Source organism: Talaromyces amestolkiae (assembly GCF_001896365.1).
Source record: "Talaromyces amestolkiae strain CIB chromosome Unknown scaffold25.1, whole genome shotgun sequence".
Lineage (NCBI taxonomy): Eukaryota > Fungi > Ascomycota > Eurotiomycetes > Eurotiales > Trichocomaceae > Talaromyces > Talaromyces amestolkiae.
In genome coordinates this window covers 287851-304011 of record NW_024468061.1, presented here as the reverse complement: position 1 = coordinate 304011, position 16161 = coordinate 287851, and the positions used below count along the sequence as shown (strand labels likewise).

Here is a 16161-nt window from a genome sequence, read left to right as displayed (position 1 = left end):
ATACCCTCTTCATATCTATCAGTTGAACGAGCTTCAGCGCAAACATATGTATATTCTGTCTCCGATATGGTCATGGTCAGCACTTCAATGAGAGTTATGACTCGACGCCGGAATTCGCAAAAAGAACAGGTATCATTCCAACTGTTATCAAAGCCATCCAAAACAATACAGTTGTAAGGTAGAAATAAATGTAGAGTGAAGGCTTGGCAGATGGCTCCTTCCACAAAGGCATCAACTCCGCAGACAAACAGTGCAAACATTGCCCAGACGCTTTTCCTTCCAGTCTTCAATCCACCTCAACATCAACATCGTCCTATATACTTTCATATCTCATGGATATACATTACCGAAAGTCATGCTATCTATGATACAATCAAGATGACCACGCCACGGCAGTCGGGCGTATCGCTAGCTCGTTCCTGCCAATTCTGCCGATCGCGCAAAATCAAGTGCGACCATAAGCGCCCACAGTGTAGTTCATGTGTGAATCACAATCAGGAGTGCATCTATAGCAGAGAACCTCCGAGGCAGAGGTGAGTCTCTGGACTCCATTAGTTTATCATGTATGTGAACTCGACGCGATTTCGATTACTTACCAAGTCCCAGGCCGTCTCGTGCTCTGATAGATGCGGCACGGGAAGAAAAGCGGGCGTTACAAGATGTCTTGATATCGCTCAAGAACGCAGATGCTGAGACTCGTGACAAGATCCTAGACTGTCTCAGTCTAGATGACGATAATTCAGTAAACTTACCTAGTCCAGGACTGACTTCGTCCCTATCTCATGGCAACAATCCACAAGAAACCCTGCTATCCGCGCCGCATCCAATCAATAACATGCCTGTTGTCGATAGCCATCAGAACAACAGCCCAGTAACCAACGTCACCGCTGACGGAAAGCACATAGCCACTTTCATATCTCGTGATGAGTCCGGGACTATTCGAATCTTTGGACCGACCTCAAATCTTCACATTGAAAGCCCGACCAACAGTCTCACGGATCCAGCGCAACAATCATCAAGCTTAGACAACGCACCGAACCGTTATGAGTTGATTGCCAGCGCTGCTTTACAAAGACAAAAGGAACATGACCTCCGAAGAAGAGAAACGATTGGCGGTATACCAGGAGAACTCGCAATGCATCTTCTAGATTTACACTGGAATCGGCAACATCATACGTACCATCTCACTTATCGTCCTGCATTCATGCGAGATCTTGTTAGCGGAGGCCCCTACTGCTCAGAGTTCCTATTAAATGCTGTATTTGGATGTTGCAGTAAATTCTCGGAGCGACTCGAAGTTAGAGAAAACCCAGCGCTGCCGGAAACAGCTGGAAAAATGTTCTTTGACCGTTGTGACGAGCTTTTGACGCAACAGTCACTACTGGAATCATCAAGCATTCCAACCATAACAGGCCTACTTCTGCTCGGTGCCACTTTTAATGCAAAAGGCCGCACCTCAAAGGGATGGCTCTATGTTGGGTATGCTCTGCGTATGGTTTATGATTTAGGCCTTCACCTGGATTGTAAAGAAATATCTGGAAACGCCGAAGACGTTGAGATTCGTCGTCGAGTGTTCTGGGGTGCATTTATCTGCGACAAATTGCAGAGTCTCTATTTTGGCAGACCGTATATGATTCCACTTCGCGACGCACATGTATCCTGGGATTTGATGGATACTTTAGAGGAAAACGAAATGTGGACGCCATATGTTGACCCAAGTTTCGAACAAGAAGCTCAGATAACCAAACAACAGCCGAACGCTACCCGGCTGTTCTCAATAACCACATTTCAACAACTGTGCTCACTCTCCCGGATCATGACAAGCATAATCGATCATTTTTACTTTGTGGGTGCTAACCCGGACAGCGCCCGACCATATCTGGGTATCATGGATGAGAAATTACATCACTGGTATCAGAGTTTGCCCACGGAACTTCGGTTCGAACCGTGGAAAAGCTATAAAAATATAGCAGCACCGAATATTCTGATTCTTCTCACAATGTACTGGTCTCTGATGATAATTTTACACCGACCTTTTATTAGGAATGGTCATTTATGGACCGACAACATATCGACAGCTCTTTCCTGGGAACGCTGTGTGACGGCAGCTCGAAACATCACGAGTTTAGCTCTGGCATATCAGTCAGCGTATTCTTTACGCCGCGCCAATTATATGCTTAGCTACGCGCTTTATGTAGCTTGTACCATTCACGCTCGAAACCAGGTGGTTCGTGAAAGTACAAAACGTGGCGACCTGTCTTCTCCTTTGACAGTCTGTCTTCGATGTCTGGATGAGTTGGCTGTTCCGAATTGCGGAGTATCTGTTCCAGCCAAGATAATCAGGAAATTGATGCATGCCAATGGCATTCCAGATGTGTCAGGTGAGCACCTTACTTTAATTTGATGTTGGAAGTTACAAAAACTAAAATGCTCTATTAGGACCTGAATTGAATATTGAAGACGTGCTCCCGCTTGATTTCAACTTGAGCCAACAAATGTTCCCTGACACGTCCATAAGTCCTAGCACTATTGAGCAGTACCAGAATATGACTGAGTTCCAGCCATTCATCGAGGATTTGGATTCATTATTCGGGTTCATGCGTGATTTTGATGCTGTATCTACATGATGAAGGAAGCTTGAGTTTTACTGCAATGACCTAGGAAGTCTGATAATGAGACTGATTCATCGCATCCGCAATTCCGAGATTGGTGAGCCTTGTAACTTGCTATGAACAAAAACCCATCAAACCTTTTTCTCGGGTGTAATTGAATCATCGTTTTGCGCAACCTGTTCCACGTGAACGGTTTCTGTGTTCATGCCAGCTGATTTGTCCAGACTGGAAGCATCCTGACCGCCCATTTCAAGGTCCGCTGTGACAACCTTGTGAGTCGGAACGGTCGGGATCGCCGCGTTGGGATCTTCTTCGTCCCATTCTTTGTTGAGACTCTCTAATGGCATACTGACTAATGTTGTGATGAGAAGAGCAATAACCTGTGGTGGTTAGTTGACAGAGTACATGCCTCATATATCGACAGGCCAAGAGCTTAGCTTACAATACCAACAAGAATCATCTGTGTCCTGCCATAATCCGGAGTTCCATCAGCAGTAGGAAACCTCTCTCCAAGTGAAGTCTCAATAGTGGGAGCAACCGATGAAATAGCATTTCCAATATTATACGCCACTCCAGTAAACGCTGCACGCAAACCAGGATGTGGACAAAGTTGCTGCATCAAATTTCCAAGATTGCCAATAGCAGCACCGTAAAAAAACTGCAAGAAGAAAGCTCCCACTGCGAGTTCATTCCACTTCGTGGGCAGCACCCAAAGTGGTAGCCACGGAGCACAGAGGAGTGCACTGGCTGCTGCAACCCATCTGGGACTGTATCTGTGCGATAAGAACCCACCGGTCACACCACCCAAAATACCACCTATCTGCAGAATGACCGTAATCCAGGTCTCATGGAGAACATCGAGATGACGCTGAGTTGTCAAGAATGTTGGATACAGATCCATTGTTCCGTGACCCATCGTTGCCAAGCACGCCGCCAAACAAGCAGCATAAATGAAGGCCTTAGGATGACGAAGAATCACATATTTCACCTTGGCCAGAAAAGATAGATTGCCACCGACAGCGGCACGGGAGTCTACGTTCTCAATGCCCTCGGCTTCGGCCACTACCTCTGCCATGATTGAGTAGCTTGGTGCAACGAGTAAGAGAACGGCGATTGGTACTGTTAGTCCGGCGGCTAGCMAAAAGAGAGGMCGCCAGCCATATTTGTCTTGAGAAATTAGCAAAGATCAATATAGAGATACATTTGTTAGATTCAAGAAGACTCACTCAGTGCCAAGTGCAATCCTGAGGCTAAAAGGTAACCCGCTGAAAATCCTTGCTGGGTGAAACCTGCAACTAAACCTCGAGAGCGCCTTGGGACAGCTTCTAGGACCATGGCCATGATAAGACCGTATGTACCGCCATACGCGATTCCTATAAGATACCTAAGTTCAGCTTTCAATGACCATAACCTACTTTCATTGCACGCTGTCACATACCAAACATCAATCGAAGACCGATCAGTTGTCCATAAGTCTTGACGAACCCAGTACCAAGCGTAAAGACGCCCTCAAGCACCAAGACAATCATCAATGGGATTTTGCGACCATACTGATCTGATATCACACCGAAGATGATGGCACCCAACAATCTCGCAATCATGGTAGTAGTGTTAGCTTCCGAGATTTTGGTCTGTTTCACGTCTAAGTATGTAGCCACGCTACTCAGTGTGAACGGAAGAGAATAGTATTGCAAGGATCCCAATGTCCAGATCGACCAACCCAACATCCAAACCATATACTGAATGGGTTTCATGCGAAGAGAGTCCACAAGATTCTCCCACAGAGAACTCGCTGCCGCCTTGATATTCACCATGATGGGCAAGATGTTGATTGTTTCAATTTTATGGATATGAGTAAATAATTCAAAATTCAAGGCCCAACAGAACGGGTGGTGCTTTATCGACGGTTGAAGAGCGATGTGAACGTTGTCATTAAGGAGGCCATAAATAGCCGTGACGGAGCATTACTGTACGTCCTAAGAAAGTCTTGACCATACAAGAGATGCCGGTCTCACCGCACACCAAAGTAAACTCGAAACTAGAACCTCCTTGACGTAAGCTTTCTTCGCGCGTGGTGTAGTCGCCCCGCTATCTGACCGACTCCCTAATGAGAATACAAGCCTAAGTAACCTTTTATTTCAGCCTGCGATACATGCCATTACTTTGTCACATACAGCAAGGGCTCGCTAGAACGTGTCAAAAGCTAGATGTATGTCTGCGGGGTAATGTGGCGATTTGATTCATTCAACTCCAGAAATCTCCATCAAAGAAGCTTGGTTGAACGTAGAATTACGCTCGTACGTAGGCCGTACGGCCTGGCCTGTCTGACCGGGGTAAGCTTGGTTATTGAAAACGGAGAGTGGATCTCCGTTGATGGTCCGGGGAAGCCTCCGTGTTATTTGCGGGGAAGATAGGGGGAAATTGGAGATGGATTCGTAAACATGGGATGCGTCACGAGTAAATTAGTTCAAGGTTCAATAGAAATAGGTCCTGGAAATGTTGTAAGCTGCGTGATATAAATTCAGTAGCCTTGACAGATCGAGGTTTTGAACAAGAGAACCAGATACGGAAATCGTTCACCTCAGTTCTATTCACTAACCATCTAAAACCAACAACTTCTATTTGTCTTGCCAAAAAAATGGCCGAACTCGTACCAGCAGGCGCCTGGGATACGCACATCCATGTATTCAATCCAGCAAATTTCCCATATGTCGTTCCTCGCTCCTATACCCCCAAAGAAGCCAAAATGGTCGAATATCCCACATCCGTCACTGGGTGCAAAAATATTGTTATCGTCCATGCATCAATGCAAGGCTCATCCCCAGCTGCTCTACTCGATACTCTTAGCAAACAAGGATCCGTTGAACTAGGTCTTCAAAACTACAAACTTCGTGGCCTAGCCACCATTGATGTCAACACGATAACTGACGCCGAACTTGATGCGTTACATGCTGCAGGTGTCCGTGGTGCTCGTCTACATGAGATGTCCTGGGGACATGGTAAACAGAGTGGTGGAAGCGATATTATTGTGAAAGTTCGAGGTCTCGCCTCAAGACTGGCGCGACTGGGCTGGGCGATTGGCATTTTCTGCCCCGTTAGCGCATGGGCTGCAATGGCAGATCTGATACGCAATGAGATCGACCCTAGGATCAAGATGGTTGCTGACCATATGGGTGGGACTTTCCCAGGAGAGGAGAACACGGAGGACTTCAAAGTGTTTTTAGAGCTTGTTCGGGAGAAGAAAGTCTTCGTTAAGATTTCCGGCTTTGAAAGACTATACCATGGCTTTGAGAGTGGTACGGAAAGTGTAAAGCCTATTGCTACCGCTATCATCAAGGCTGGTCCGGATCAAATTGTGTTTGGAACAGACTGGCCACATACGCAACTTGGTGTTTCGCGAAAGGGTAAAACAGACGAGGAGAGACTCAATGATATTGAGGGGTTCAGAGAAGTTGATGACACTGGTCATATTAGAATTTTGAGAGAATGGATTCCGGATGATGAAATTTGGCAGAAACTGTGGGTGAAGAACCCAGAGAAATTGTTCAATTAGTCAAACGTTTAGAAAAATTCTCACGTCATTCTCTGTTCGGAAGTTTTTCATTCCCTTCAAAATCTGCATCTCGTAGCGTAATCTACTGCTGTAATAAAGCGTTCAATCATTGATGTTATGCCCACTTATCGTTATTCAGAAGCTATGGACAATATAACTAAACCTAGCAAGAAATTCGCTTCTTGATTAGACGCTCATATCGATGTCCGCCATTGACACTCAACAAATTCTATTGTATCAATCAACAATGCAAATGATTTTGCCGGCACTCTGATTGTTTTCCATCCTCTCATGAGCTTCTCCAATCTGCTTCCAGCTGTAGACTTTATCAATTACAGCCTTGATCTTTTTCTCCACCAGGCCCGGCAGGATATTTTGCACGAAGAAATTCTTCACTCCGATTTGATAGTCGACTGATCTCATCCTCAATGTAGTCGTGCAAATCCAGACCCTCTTCGTCAACAACGGCCGCATATCGAACTCTGGGATCTTTCCGCCGCTCATCATGGCGATGATAACGATTCTAGAATCAACGGCTGCAGAAGCGACGTTTTGAGCCCAGTAATTAGCACCGACTAGATCCACAATGAGGTCTACGCCTTTGCCGTCTGTTTCACGGGACACGACTTCTGCAAAGTCTTCACCCGCCCGATAATTGATAGCAAAATCAGCTCCGAGGGATTTCACTAGTTCGCACTTCTCAGGTGTACCAGCTGTCGTGAATATCTTTTGGGCACCTGCCAGTCGCGCCACTTGGATGGCAGATTGGCCAACCCCGGAGGCTCCAGCATGTATCAACACGTTAGCCTTTGGCGCCATGTTGCCAACTAGATGAATGGCTTGGCTGGCAGTGAAGTATGTCTAACATAAATCATCAGTCTGAACCCTATCAATAATTTCATTCCCTACAGCTCATAGTGGCGCACCTCTGGTATACCAGCACCCTCTTCAAATGATAATTCTTTGGGGAGATGCATTAACATTCTTTCTGATATGGATACTTTCTCCGCATACTAGAGAGTAGGGTCAATCTTATGTCACCAGGGCGTGCTGATTTGTCAAATCACACAACATGGTAAGGAATTGGCTTACAGCACCACCATAAACCAGTCCGAAGACCCTGTCACTAGCCTTGAAAGTACTTGTTGAGCCTATATGCCGTTAGAATGACGACAAGTCCTTTCACTTAGTGGATAAATCGATGTAATTGCATTTTCTTACAGTCTGGTCCCAATTGCTCAATAATCCCACTGAATTCCACGCCCATGATGTTTCCATGTGATTCCTCGGGGAGCTTGTAAGGATAAGCTTGCTGGCGTTGCCATATATCCATACGATTGAGGCCAAAGGCCTTGACCCGAACAATTATTCTATCTCCTTTGAGCACCGGATCAGGCACAGTGTCGTCAATGAACATGGCTGACGCGGGGCCATGCCCGTTTTGAACTGAAATTGCTCGCATTTTCTGCTATGAGAATTAAAATAGCATGTGTTAGGAAGTTCTATCACTTGAGCAAGGAATTTGGCATATGTAATCAATATGTATGCGTCTGCTTGATTTAGACACTCATGACAAATGTTCAAGCTCGGATCTATACCACTGTTTTGGTGTCTTGTACGATGTGCGGGGTTGATATCAACACAATTCGCCGAAATCGAAGCTGATAGGCTAGAAACTGCCACATCCCACAGCAGACCCCAAATATAGCTAAATAGTGTGACGCTCGTGCATGACCTAGAAAGCTTGGTCCGATTTCGTGTACGGAGACTCCCCATCCGTGCCCTATAAACCCCACACCCACGACGGTATGAAACCCTCCGCTATGGATGATGTTCGCCGGCGAGTTGCCGAACAAGGTAATCCGATTGTATACGCTATAAAACAGCGCAGCAATTGGAACGAGGCGATGTCGGACTTTTTTCCTTGTGTCGAGAATTGATGAAGACGGAAGATAGGCAATGCGGGGCACGCCACACGTATCAAGTACGTACTCCCTTTGAAAGATCATACAAAGTGTTCAAGTATTTAGTAGCATTGATGACCATTGCTCATGCAATCACTTCAAATAAGTCCTACGAAAATCCTATGGAAAATTTCGCACGGTTTTGTATCAGAAAGTAACGTCACAATGTCCACAACAACTACCACAACCGCAACGACCACATTAGAGGCCGAGCAACAACCACAAAATCGCTTAAATGGTACATCAGAATTTTTCGAGGATGTTCATTTCCTCGGAGATGCCGAAGGAAAGATCGTGATCCGGTCACCTCCTACTTTCACCAACAAACTCGATGAACGCAAATATCAAAAGGAGCATTTGGCGGCAGCATTCAGAGTGTTCGCAAAGCAAGGTTTCGATGAGGGTGTTGCCGGGCATATTAGTCTTCGAGATCCCATCGACCCTCGTAAGTACATTTCATACCATGCGCGAAAATACCGAAAAATACTCAAATATCTATCCTTGACCCATGAGCCTAAAATGACAACCATAACTGTAGCGAATTCAAGAGCTAACGAGTTTTAGACAATTTCTGGATCAACCCTTTGAGCATGCATTTCTCCATGATTAAGGTTTCAGATCTAGTATTGGTCAACGAAAATGGGCAGGTCATACCTGGTGGCGCACAGCACCCAATCAATGGTCCTGCATTTGCTATTCACAGCGAAATCCACAAGGCTCGTCCAGATCTAAATGCAGCTTGCCATGCTCACTCCGTCTATGGGAAAGCCTTTTCATGCTTTGGTCGCCCGATCGAAATGATTTACCAGGACGCTTTACGATTCTACAATGACCTTGCGGTGTATAACAGGTATGGCGGAACTGTTATATCCACCGAAGAAGGTGCACGAATTGCAAAAGCCCTTGGCCCTACCTGCCGCAGTGTAATTTTGCAAAATCATGGTATGATTACTTGCGGTAAGACTGTGGATGAGGCTGCATTCTTGTTTATTGCGCTAGATCGATGCTGTCATGCACAGATGATGGCTAATGCAGCTAGTGGTCCTGGATGGGAGAAGATCTTGATCAATAAGGCAGAGGCAGAGATGACGCATAAGAAGAGCGGAAACTCGAGCAAGATGTGGTTGGCGTTCCAGCCTTATTTTGATCAGGCTGTCAAGGAAGATCCCTCTCTTCTTGAATGAATACTCAAGTAATTAGTTTCCAGGGCTCGGATTAAATATGTAGTTAGATTGTATATCCCGACAGAATGTATTGAATTGCCTCAACATTTCAGAGTTGTATAAAACTCGTAGGCCCATGAGAATCGAGGTAGTTGTTCAACGCAACAAGTATCTTATTCTAGACATCTCTGATCACTCTGCACTTTCAATTTGTCATAAAGAAAGTTTACACCAATCTGCTCTCCTGTTTAGTCTGCACATACAACATTGCACACACTGCATGCATGAAGGGAGACTGGCGTACATGGTGCAACGCATGTATCAATTTTGAGAAAGTCGCCGATCCCGATATGCACCTCAGCCCCGAAGTTGATTCTCTCCACGCGTATACTATTCTGTACCGATATGGAGCGGTGATGTAGAAGAAAGAAAACGTGAATGGTGAGGGAACTGCTTTTTGAAAGTGATTTATGATGAATTACCAAAGACTAGAACTGAAGCAAAGGTATAACGTCAGATTTAATAGGAAGCGGAAGACGGAATCGCAGCTGGCCGTCCCCGTCACCATAATCCACTAGCAATCAGTATAAATTCCATCTTATTGCTCTAAAGCTTAAGTTGCATGAACATCTTTCCGATTGTTCATTCTGATTGCTTAAAGTCAACTCACCGACCCACCTACTATTGAGACCTAAATACGCTCACGCATGGCTCTATCGTAAATTGAGTTTAGCTTGCCTTGGAGAGCTGAATAATTGCCGATTCAAATAAATTGTTGAGCAGAGCTCGTGTTATGACAGCTACTTGCTAACCCGCCAATTCTTCAAGGCTTTTCTACCGCTCGAGACTTGTCCAAGTCACCATCTCTCCAAATTGTTTCTTCATTTATATCAAATTCTAGAGAAAACGACGGAAGTGGGCCGAATAGAATATGGCGATAGCCACCGACAGCAAGCATCGAATCGGCTACCGATGGCGCTCATCTAAATTTCTTATCATTGCGTGTATCGCAATTGCTTTGTTTACAGGTAACCCAAAAATGGGTTGTTTAATAATACAGTGAGCAAAGAATTGACGGATCACTAGAGAACTTCCTGTTCAGCTTCATCGTCCCGATTCTTGATTACATGTTAGAAGAGCGTCTCAATGTTGATCGATCCAACGCTCAATACGTTATTTCACTCGTGCTTTCCGTCCATGCGCTTGTGTGCGTTGTGGCTGGACCCATAACAGGGCATATTGCCGACAGAATCTCATCACGAAAGGGTGCTTTGCTTGTCTCGTTGTCATGCGAACTTATTGGTACAACGATTGTTGCAGCGGCACCTTCTGGTACGTTGCACACAGTGTCTTTTGAAGTTCTAATTTAGCGTACATACACTGATGACAACGGTTTACAGTTGGCATACTTATCTGCGGCCGAATTATACTTGCCATCGGCGGAAATGCAGCATGGATCATCGGTATGGCAACGCTCGCCGACACGGTTGGGTCAGAAAATAGGGCTAAAACGTTGGGAGCTATATCTGTCGTCTACAATTCTGGTTTACTTGTTGGTCCAATGGTATCCGGGTGGCTATTGCGACTTGTGGGCTATTGGCCAACATGGATTACCGCATTTGCCATCTTGATCATTGACATGTTGGTGCGATTGGTAATCATTGAAAAGCCAAAGGAGCAGGAAAATGGAAATGATGTGAAGTCGGGATCTACCCCGACACGTGAGAATAATGAACATACATTGCCGGAAGACGCAGATGTCGAGGCTACAGCAGCAGAGGCAGACACCAGTAACTCCACCAGCGAGACTACTCCTTTACTCCAAGCCCAGATGGCAAATACTAGCGATATACAGGATCGGTCTGCTCAAAAAAGTCCAACTCAGCAAACTCATGGAGTTTCGAACTTTTATCGCGTCGTACTATCTCATCCACGTGCACTGACTGCTATGGCATGCCATATGACAAGTTCTCTTGTCGTAACAAGCCTAGATACGACGCTACCTCTGCATGTAATACGAGACTTTGGCTGGAACACGGCTCAGATGAGTTTCATGTTTTTTCTGATTCAAATACCCCAGCTAGCTTTGGGGACATTTACGGGTGCGTTAAAGGATAAACATGGAACAAAAGTCGCGACTGGCATAGGCTATTTGTTGACAGGGTTTTTGCTGTGGCTTCTCGGTACGCCTGGAAATGATGGGTTCTCCTTCATTGGTTCAGGTCAGAGGGGCCAGATAATTTACTCCTCTACACTGTTGGCTCTTGGATTTGCAAGAAGTCTGACTATTGGCACTGGCATTATTGAAATGACAAGTGAGTGCGGGCTGTGATATGATGCTATAAATTGGAGTAAGTGAAGATTGACGTTGAATTATAGGTGCCATTAAAGAATTACAAACGGAAAAACCAGGCATCTTTGGTCCAAATGGGGGTTACTCTCGAGCCTATTCCCTGACCAATCTAAGTTGGAATATAGGGCTGTTATCAGGACCACTCCTGTCGGGCACCCTAGTACAAGCTGTCGGATATTACTATATGAATCTCACATTCGGTATGCAACATGAAATTTTTCGGATTTCCGATTAACATCTTTTGTACTGACGTATTCCTGTGAAGCAATAATAACTTCCTGCGTTGGTCTAGCTTGCTTCGTGTTTCTTCACAGCAAGTGAAGTAAAATTATCCAAGGATCAATTTGGTCAATGGACTCGAGCCCTCGTGGACTTGATCACCTCACCTATATGTGTGTTTTAGGCACTTCAAGTCTTCATGCTACGGCCTGCTACTACTATACAGAAATTCAATTGATGTAGGACAGTCGATCTGTCACGGAAGCTCTCCTTTTGGCAGCGTTACCTACCTAGATAGGTAAGTTGATGACCGTTACGAACTTTCATAACCAGTCACGAAGATACGATTTGTTAGTCTATGGCATGCCTGTAACCTTTTTACTTTTTACTGTTATAAACACACCACAGGAACATCGAATACGGATTAGACTAGCATTAGAAGAGAAATATGGATAATCTATGTACAAGTTCTATCAAATGTATATCTGATTCCCTATCCAATCCCCACTCATCTTTTGCAGCACAAGTATTAACAAAATGCCTCCCCGCGTATAGCTCTCCTGGTATTTATTGGTAAGAAATAACGACAGTGCTGCCAGAAGCGCTGGTAGAGGTGAGGACCTCGTTATTTTGGTAAATGTCCATGATGGTAGAACCCGTGGTGTCGACGGTAGCACCGTTGGAGAGGGCAGTAGCACCAGTGAAGGTGAAGTCACTGCCAAAGTCGGCGAAGTTGAGAAGACCGCCGCCACCCGAGAGATCCTCCATGATCCATTCAGCGTTGGTCTCACAGAGACTGTCAGTCTGGCCGGAGAAGGTGTATGAGACGGACTGGCCGTTGGACTCGTTGGTGACAGTAGCGGTGCCACCAGTCAAGCTGTCGGCAGTAACAGTAGCAGTAATAGTGTCACCAGTGTTGATGGAGATACCACTATCCCAGTACTCTTGGGCGGCAGGGAACCACTCGTACCAAGCAGTGTTCGTGATCTGACCGTTCTGAATGCAGATGTTCACACCAGTCTGGAGGATAGCGGTGCCACAAGTGTCGCCGTCAATACCAACCCAGGCGGCAGCGCAGTACTGTTGGGTGCTGTCACCACCATCTGGAACAGTGACGGAAGGAACAACGAAGGATCCAGTGACTGAGGTGTATCCGGACCCGATCAGGACAGCACCGGCCCAGTTGCTGGAGTAGACTTCGGCAAAGGTCTCGGAATCGGTCGTCGCAAGATCCTTGCCGGCGTCAACACGCTGGTTGGTGTGAGTCTGCCTGTGGGGACGAGCACGGCGAGCAACGCGGTTGGCTTCACGTCGAGCGAGATTCTCCTCGGAAAGAGGAGCAGCTAGCGCAACGCTGGAGAGCAGGATAGACCCTGCGAGAGTAGAGAACTTCATTTTCACAGCGAGGCTTGTGTGTAGGGGGTATGCTGGAATCGAAAGATTGAGAAATGTTGTTTTGTGGTTGGATATTTTGATGTCATATAAAGTAGGGAAACGTCGTTTTATAATTAACTCAGCAGGAATAGCCTTCCTCAAAGGAGGCTATGGTTGTATTGACCGATTCTATTATTACCAGAAATACCACCCTGGAAAGCGGGGTAATAATTGTATCGCAAAATCCGTCAGCCCCTCAGACTTTGGATCAAGATCTTGTAGCTGACTGTCTAGCGCGTGGCTTAAGACTTGATCAACGAGGGCATGTGTTCTTCGCTGAAAAAGAAAGAAAAGGAAGGAAAGGAAGGAMCSGAGCCATTATCACAATACCACGTTGGAGAAGGTCTAGTCTATTTTTCTTGATTCCAGGGCGGTTCGCATTCGTTTACACTAGGTTCGTTGCAGATGAGTGGATCTGAAACGACTGCTAAGTTGGTCAAGTCGAATCATCTGATCGAATTCAACAGCTGTTTTTGATAGATGACCGTTGCTAAATGAAGGGTCAGCCCGACGCCACGGGGGCAGAGTAGCACCCCGACTCGCCGATCAATAAGCTAAATCTAGCGGCGCCTGCTCCACCACCCTATGTGGTGTACAGCATCAAGAAAAATACATCAGGGTTCGAATCGAAATCGACTTAAAGATATACATTATGTCTAGCTACGTAGAAAAGACCAATGGATTATATGCAAGTCATTATATACGCACACTCGTGAGCAGTAGATGTGGACCATGAAATCTCGGCCACTCAATGTGCGCTCAATGACCGCAGACTACGATCTCGAGGGATCCCAGGTTAGTTACTTTCGAGCAACAATGGTATCTTTATGTAGTTCTTACCAGCATGAGAATGACGAAGTAGCGCAGCAGAGAGTCACGCCTAGGGCACTTACTGTAACCTGATGTGACGAACTCGATATGGATTACCATACCTGGACCTATTTTTGGCGGGCTATGTACGTGTAGTATGGACTGAAACACGTATATTTTATTCGCGGCCTGACTCCACTATACTTATCTGTTTACCAAAGGAATACGGCGTAAACGTACCTGGAGTGCGCGACTGATCACCGATTCATGGTTACTCGCACCGATGACCTGCTTAGCCGTGCGAAATGTCCTCGACATTTTGTACAAATTGTTACACAAGCCAGTCAACTGATTTGAGCAATCGTATTGACCCTGACTGAACACAGCAAGTTGCACGGATTACGTTGCACGCGGAAATTAAGGCTTACGAGTCAGGGACTCAGGAACATGACTTAAGGTTAATGCTGTTTCGGCAAGTTTAGGGCCGATCAAGATAGCTGTTTGTTAATCATTGGATTAGCGATACCATGATAAATTGCTATCCAATTACCTATTTGTTTTGCATTAAATTTGCAAAAGTGTGTAGCATTGAGTCATTACAGATCACAGGATAAGATGAGTTATTCATCACACTCGCTATCATATTTCTGCGAAATCAAGTCAGGTTCTTGACCAATTACATAAGTGTAACGTTTGTCTTTGTTATTATTGCATGAATAAGGACCGACAAGGTTTCAGGTCCGCACCGCAGGGAATCACCCTGTAGGCTGTACATTTTCTCGAGCAGGAAAACAATTCGAAATGGAGGCTTCCACGCCGCCAAACAAGTGAAAAAGCTAAGCCTGCTCCATTATTAGAGGTGTTGCATCGCCCCGGCTCTTAGATCCATAAATCTGGGGCCATAAGCCACGGCGTCAGCAGAGACCCCTTTTGATCTCGGCTTGTCTCTAGCCCAGACACTGTTTAGTTAGACAACTACCAAGGCCTAAGTAACTTAGATCTTCATAATCGAAAGAAAAGGCTTAAATTAAATTTTGTATGCGTCGCTTGAGCTTGAGTAGGCGACCACGGCACTTGAACAAGCGATTACAGTTGACAAAATCGTGTTATTCGACAGTCATTGGCGCTTTACTTGGCTGTTCTACTAAAACCCAAAAACGGAAATGTCTAGGACTTTAAAACACCGATGAAACGAAGGTGACTACATTTTGTTTGTACCATGACCCAGTCATTGTTTCAAACAAGGTTTGCAATAATGCATCGACCAAATTAATACATTAGATTTGAAATAATTGTTACTCCTAAACACGCATCTTTTCACATACGTGTTACTTTCATTTCTTGTTTTTAAAAATCGGCCTCCCGGAAGTAAGAATCTATGCGATTGTCCTACAGTTGCAATGCCGGTGACTCGCTGAGGGGTAATGCAGCATGCAGAAAGTGCCGAAGGACGCCTGTTTAATATCGCCCACGATTCGTCAAACATATGAGGGAACTGATCCTGCTGCATAGGCGACCTCATCTACAAGTAGTACCTGCATGTAAATCGCTAGATAGCGCTGAATGAGGAAAAATGCGGATAATCTCCTTCGGCCGGGGTTGTTGGCCCGAGTGTGCATACTTTGAGGAATATCTATGGGGTCTAACATCGCGGAGATACAGGTAATGTGATTCTGACATCTATCAGAAAAGCCTTGACTTAATGTTCTTGCTACTTAAACTTTATGGCACTTGCTCTGATTGTTTCTAAATTGAGAATTTACAGATACAACTTCAGAGTTGTATCACATATGCTCGACTATATGTCGCAAAAGAAACAAGTTTCTAATGTTGTTGCTTCTTACCCTCGGGCTTTCATTACCCCGTCAACAGTGTAGATCAATCTCGTTCCTAACGTCAACCGAGTTAATGTATTGTGTCACCCTCCTTCTCTCTCCTCATCTGATCATTTGATCACGATCAGTTTACTTGAAAATATGGCGAAGGACTTTGTAAAACCCAGGCGCTCACAATTACATCTGAAATCGCGAAAAGAGATCGGCCAAAATGCATT

General features: G+C 45.4%; 7 protein-coding genes across 7 annotated transcripts; 4 read left to right on the top strand and 3 right to left on the bottom strand.

Moving 5' to 3' along the window:
* Positions 1 to 378: 378 nt before the first annotated feature.
* Positions 379 to 2627, top strand: BHQ10_009584 (uncharacterized protein; the record flags this gene model as incomplete). Its single annotated transcript, XM_040882515.1, has 3 exons — positions 379 to 533; positions 607 to 2381; positions 2440 to 2627. The coding sequence occupies 3 exons, from the start codon at positions 379 to 381 to the stop codon at positions 2625 to 2627; spliced, it is 2118 nt and encodes a 705-aa protein (XP_040738086.1).
* A 116-nt stretch (positions 2628 to 2743) lies between these two features.
* Positions 2744 to 4426, bottom strand: BHQ10_009583 (uncharacterized protein; the record flags this gene model as incomplete). Its single annotated transcript, XM_040882514.1, has 4 exons — positions 2744 to 2992; positions 3055 to 3779; positions 3839 to 3985; positions 4051 to 4426. The coding sequence occupies 4 exons, from the start codon at positions 4424 to 4426 to the stop codon at positions 2744 to 2746; spliced, it is 1497 nt and encodes a 498-aa protein (XP_040738085.1).
* A 932-nt stretch (positions 4427 to 5358) lies between these two features.
* BHQ10_009582 (uncharacterized protein) lies at positions 5359 to 6165 on the top strand (the record flags this gene model as incomplete). Its single annotated transcript, XM_040882513.1, has 1 exon — positions 5359 to 6165. The coding sequence occupies one exon, from the start codon at positions 5359 to 5361 to the stop codon at positions 6163 to 6165; it is 807 nt and encodes a 268-aa protein (XP_040738084.1).
* Positions 6166 to 6402: 237 nt separating this feature from the next.
* BHQ10_009581 (uncharacterized protein) lies at positions 6403 to 7627 on the bottom strand (the record flags this gene model as incomplete). Its single annotated transcript, XM_040882512.1, has 4 exons — positions 6403 to 7026; positions 7092 to 7178; positions 7258 to 7316; positions 7387 to 7627. 4 exons carry the CDS (start codon positions 7625 to 7627, stop codon positions 6403 to 6405), a joined length of 1011 nt encoding a protein of 336 aa, XP_040738083.1.
* A 667-nt stretch (positions 7628 to 8294) lies between these two features.
* Positions 8295 to 9313, top strand: BHQ10_009580 (uncharacterized protein; the record flags this gene model as incomplete). Its single annotated transcript, XM_040882511.1, has 2 exons — positions 8295 to 8574; positions 8694 to 9313. The coding sequence occupies 2 exons, from the start codon at positions 8295 to 8297 to the stop codon at positions 9311 to 9313; spliced, it is 900 nt and encodes a 299-aa protein (XP_040738082.1).
* A 910-nt stretch (positions 9314 to 10223) lies between these two features.
* Positions 10224 to 11880, top strand: BHQ10_009579 (uncharacterized protein; the record flags this gene model as incomplete). Its single annotated transcript, XM_040882509.1, has 5 exons — positions 10224 to 10320; positions 10379 to 10624; positions 10693 to 11394; positions 11455 to 11607; positions 11672 to 11880. The coding sequence occupies 5 exons, from the start codon at positions 10224 to 10226 to the stop codon at positions 11878 to 11880; spliced, it is 1407 nt and encodes a 468-aa protein (XP_040738081.1).
* Positions 11881 to 12431: 551 nt separating this feature from the next.
* On the bottom strand, positions 12432 to 13259 carry BHQ10_009578 (uncharacterized protein; the record flags this gene model as incomplete). The annotated part of the gene is made up of 1 exon (XM_040882508.1): positions 12432 to 13259. The coding sequence occupies one exon, from the start codon at positions 13257 to 13259 to the stop codon at positions 12432 to 12434; it is 828 nt and encodes a 275-aa protein (XP_040738080.1).
* Positions 13260 to 16161: the final 2902 nt, after the last annotated feature.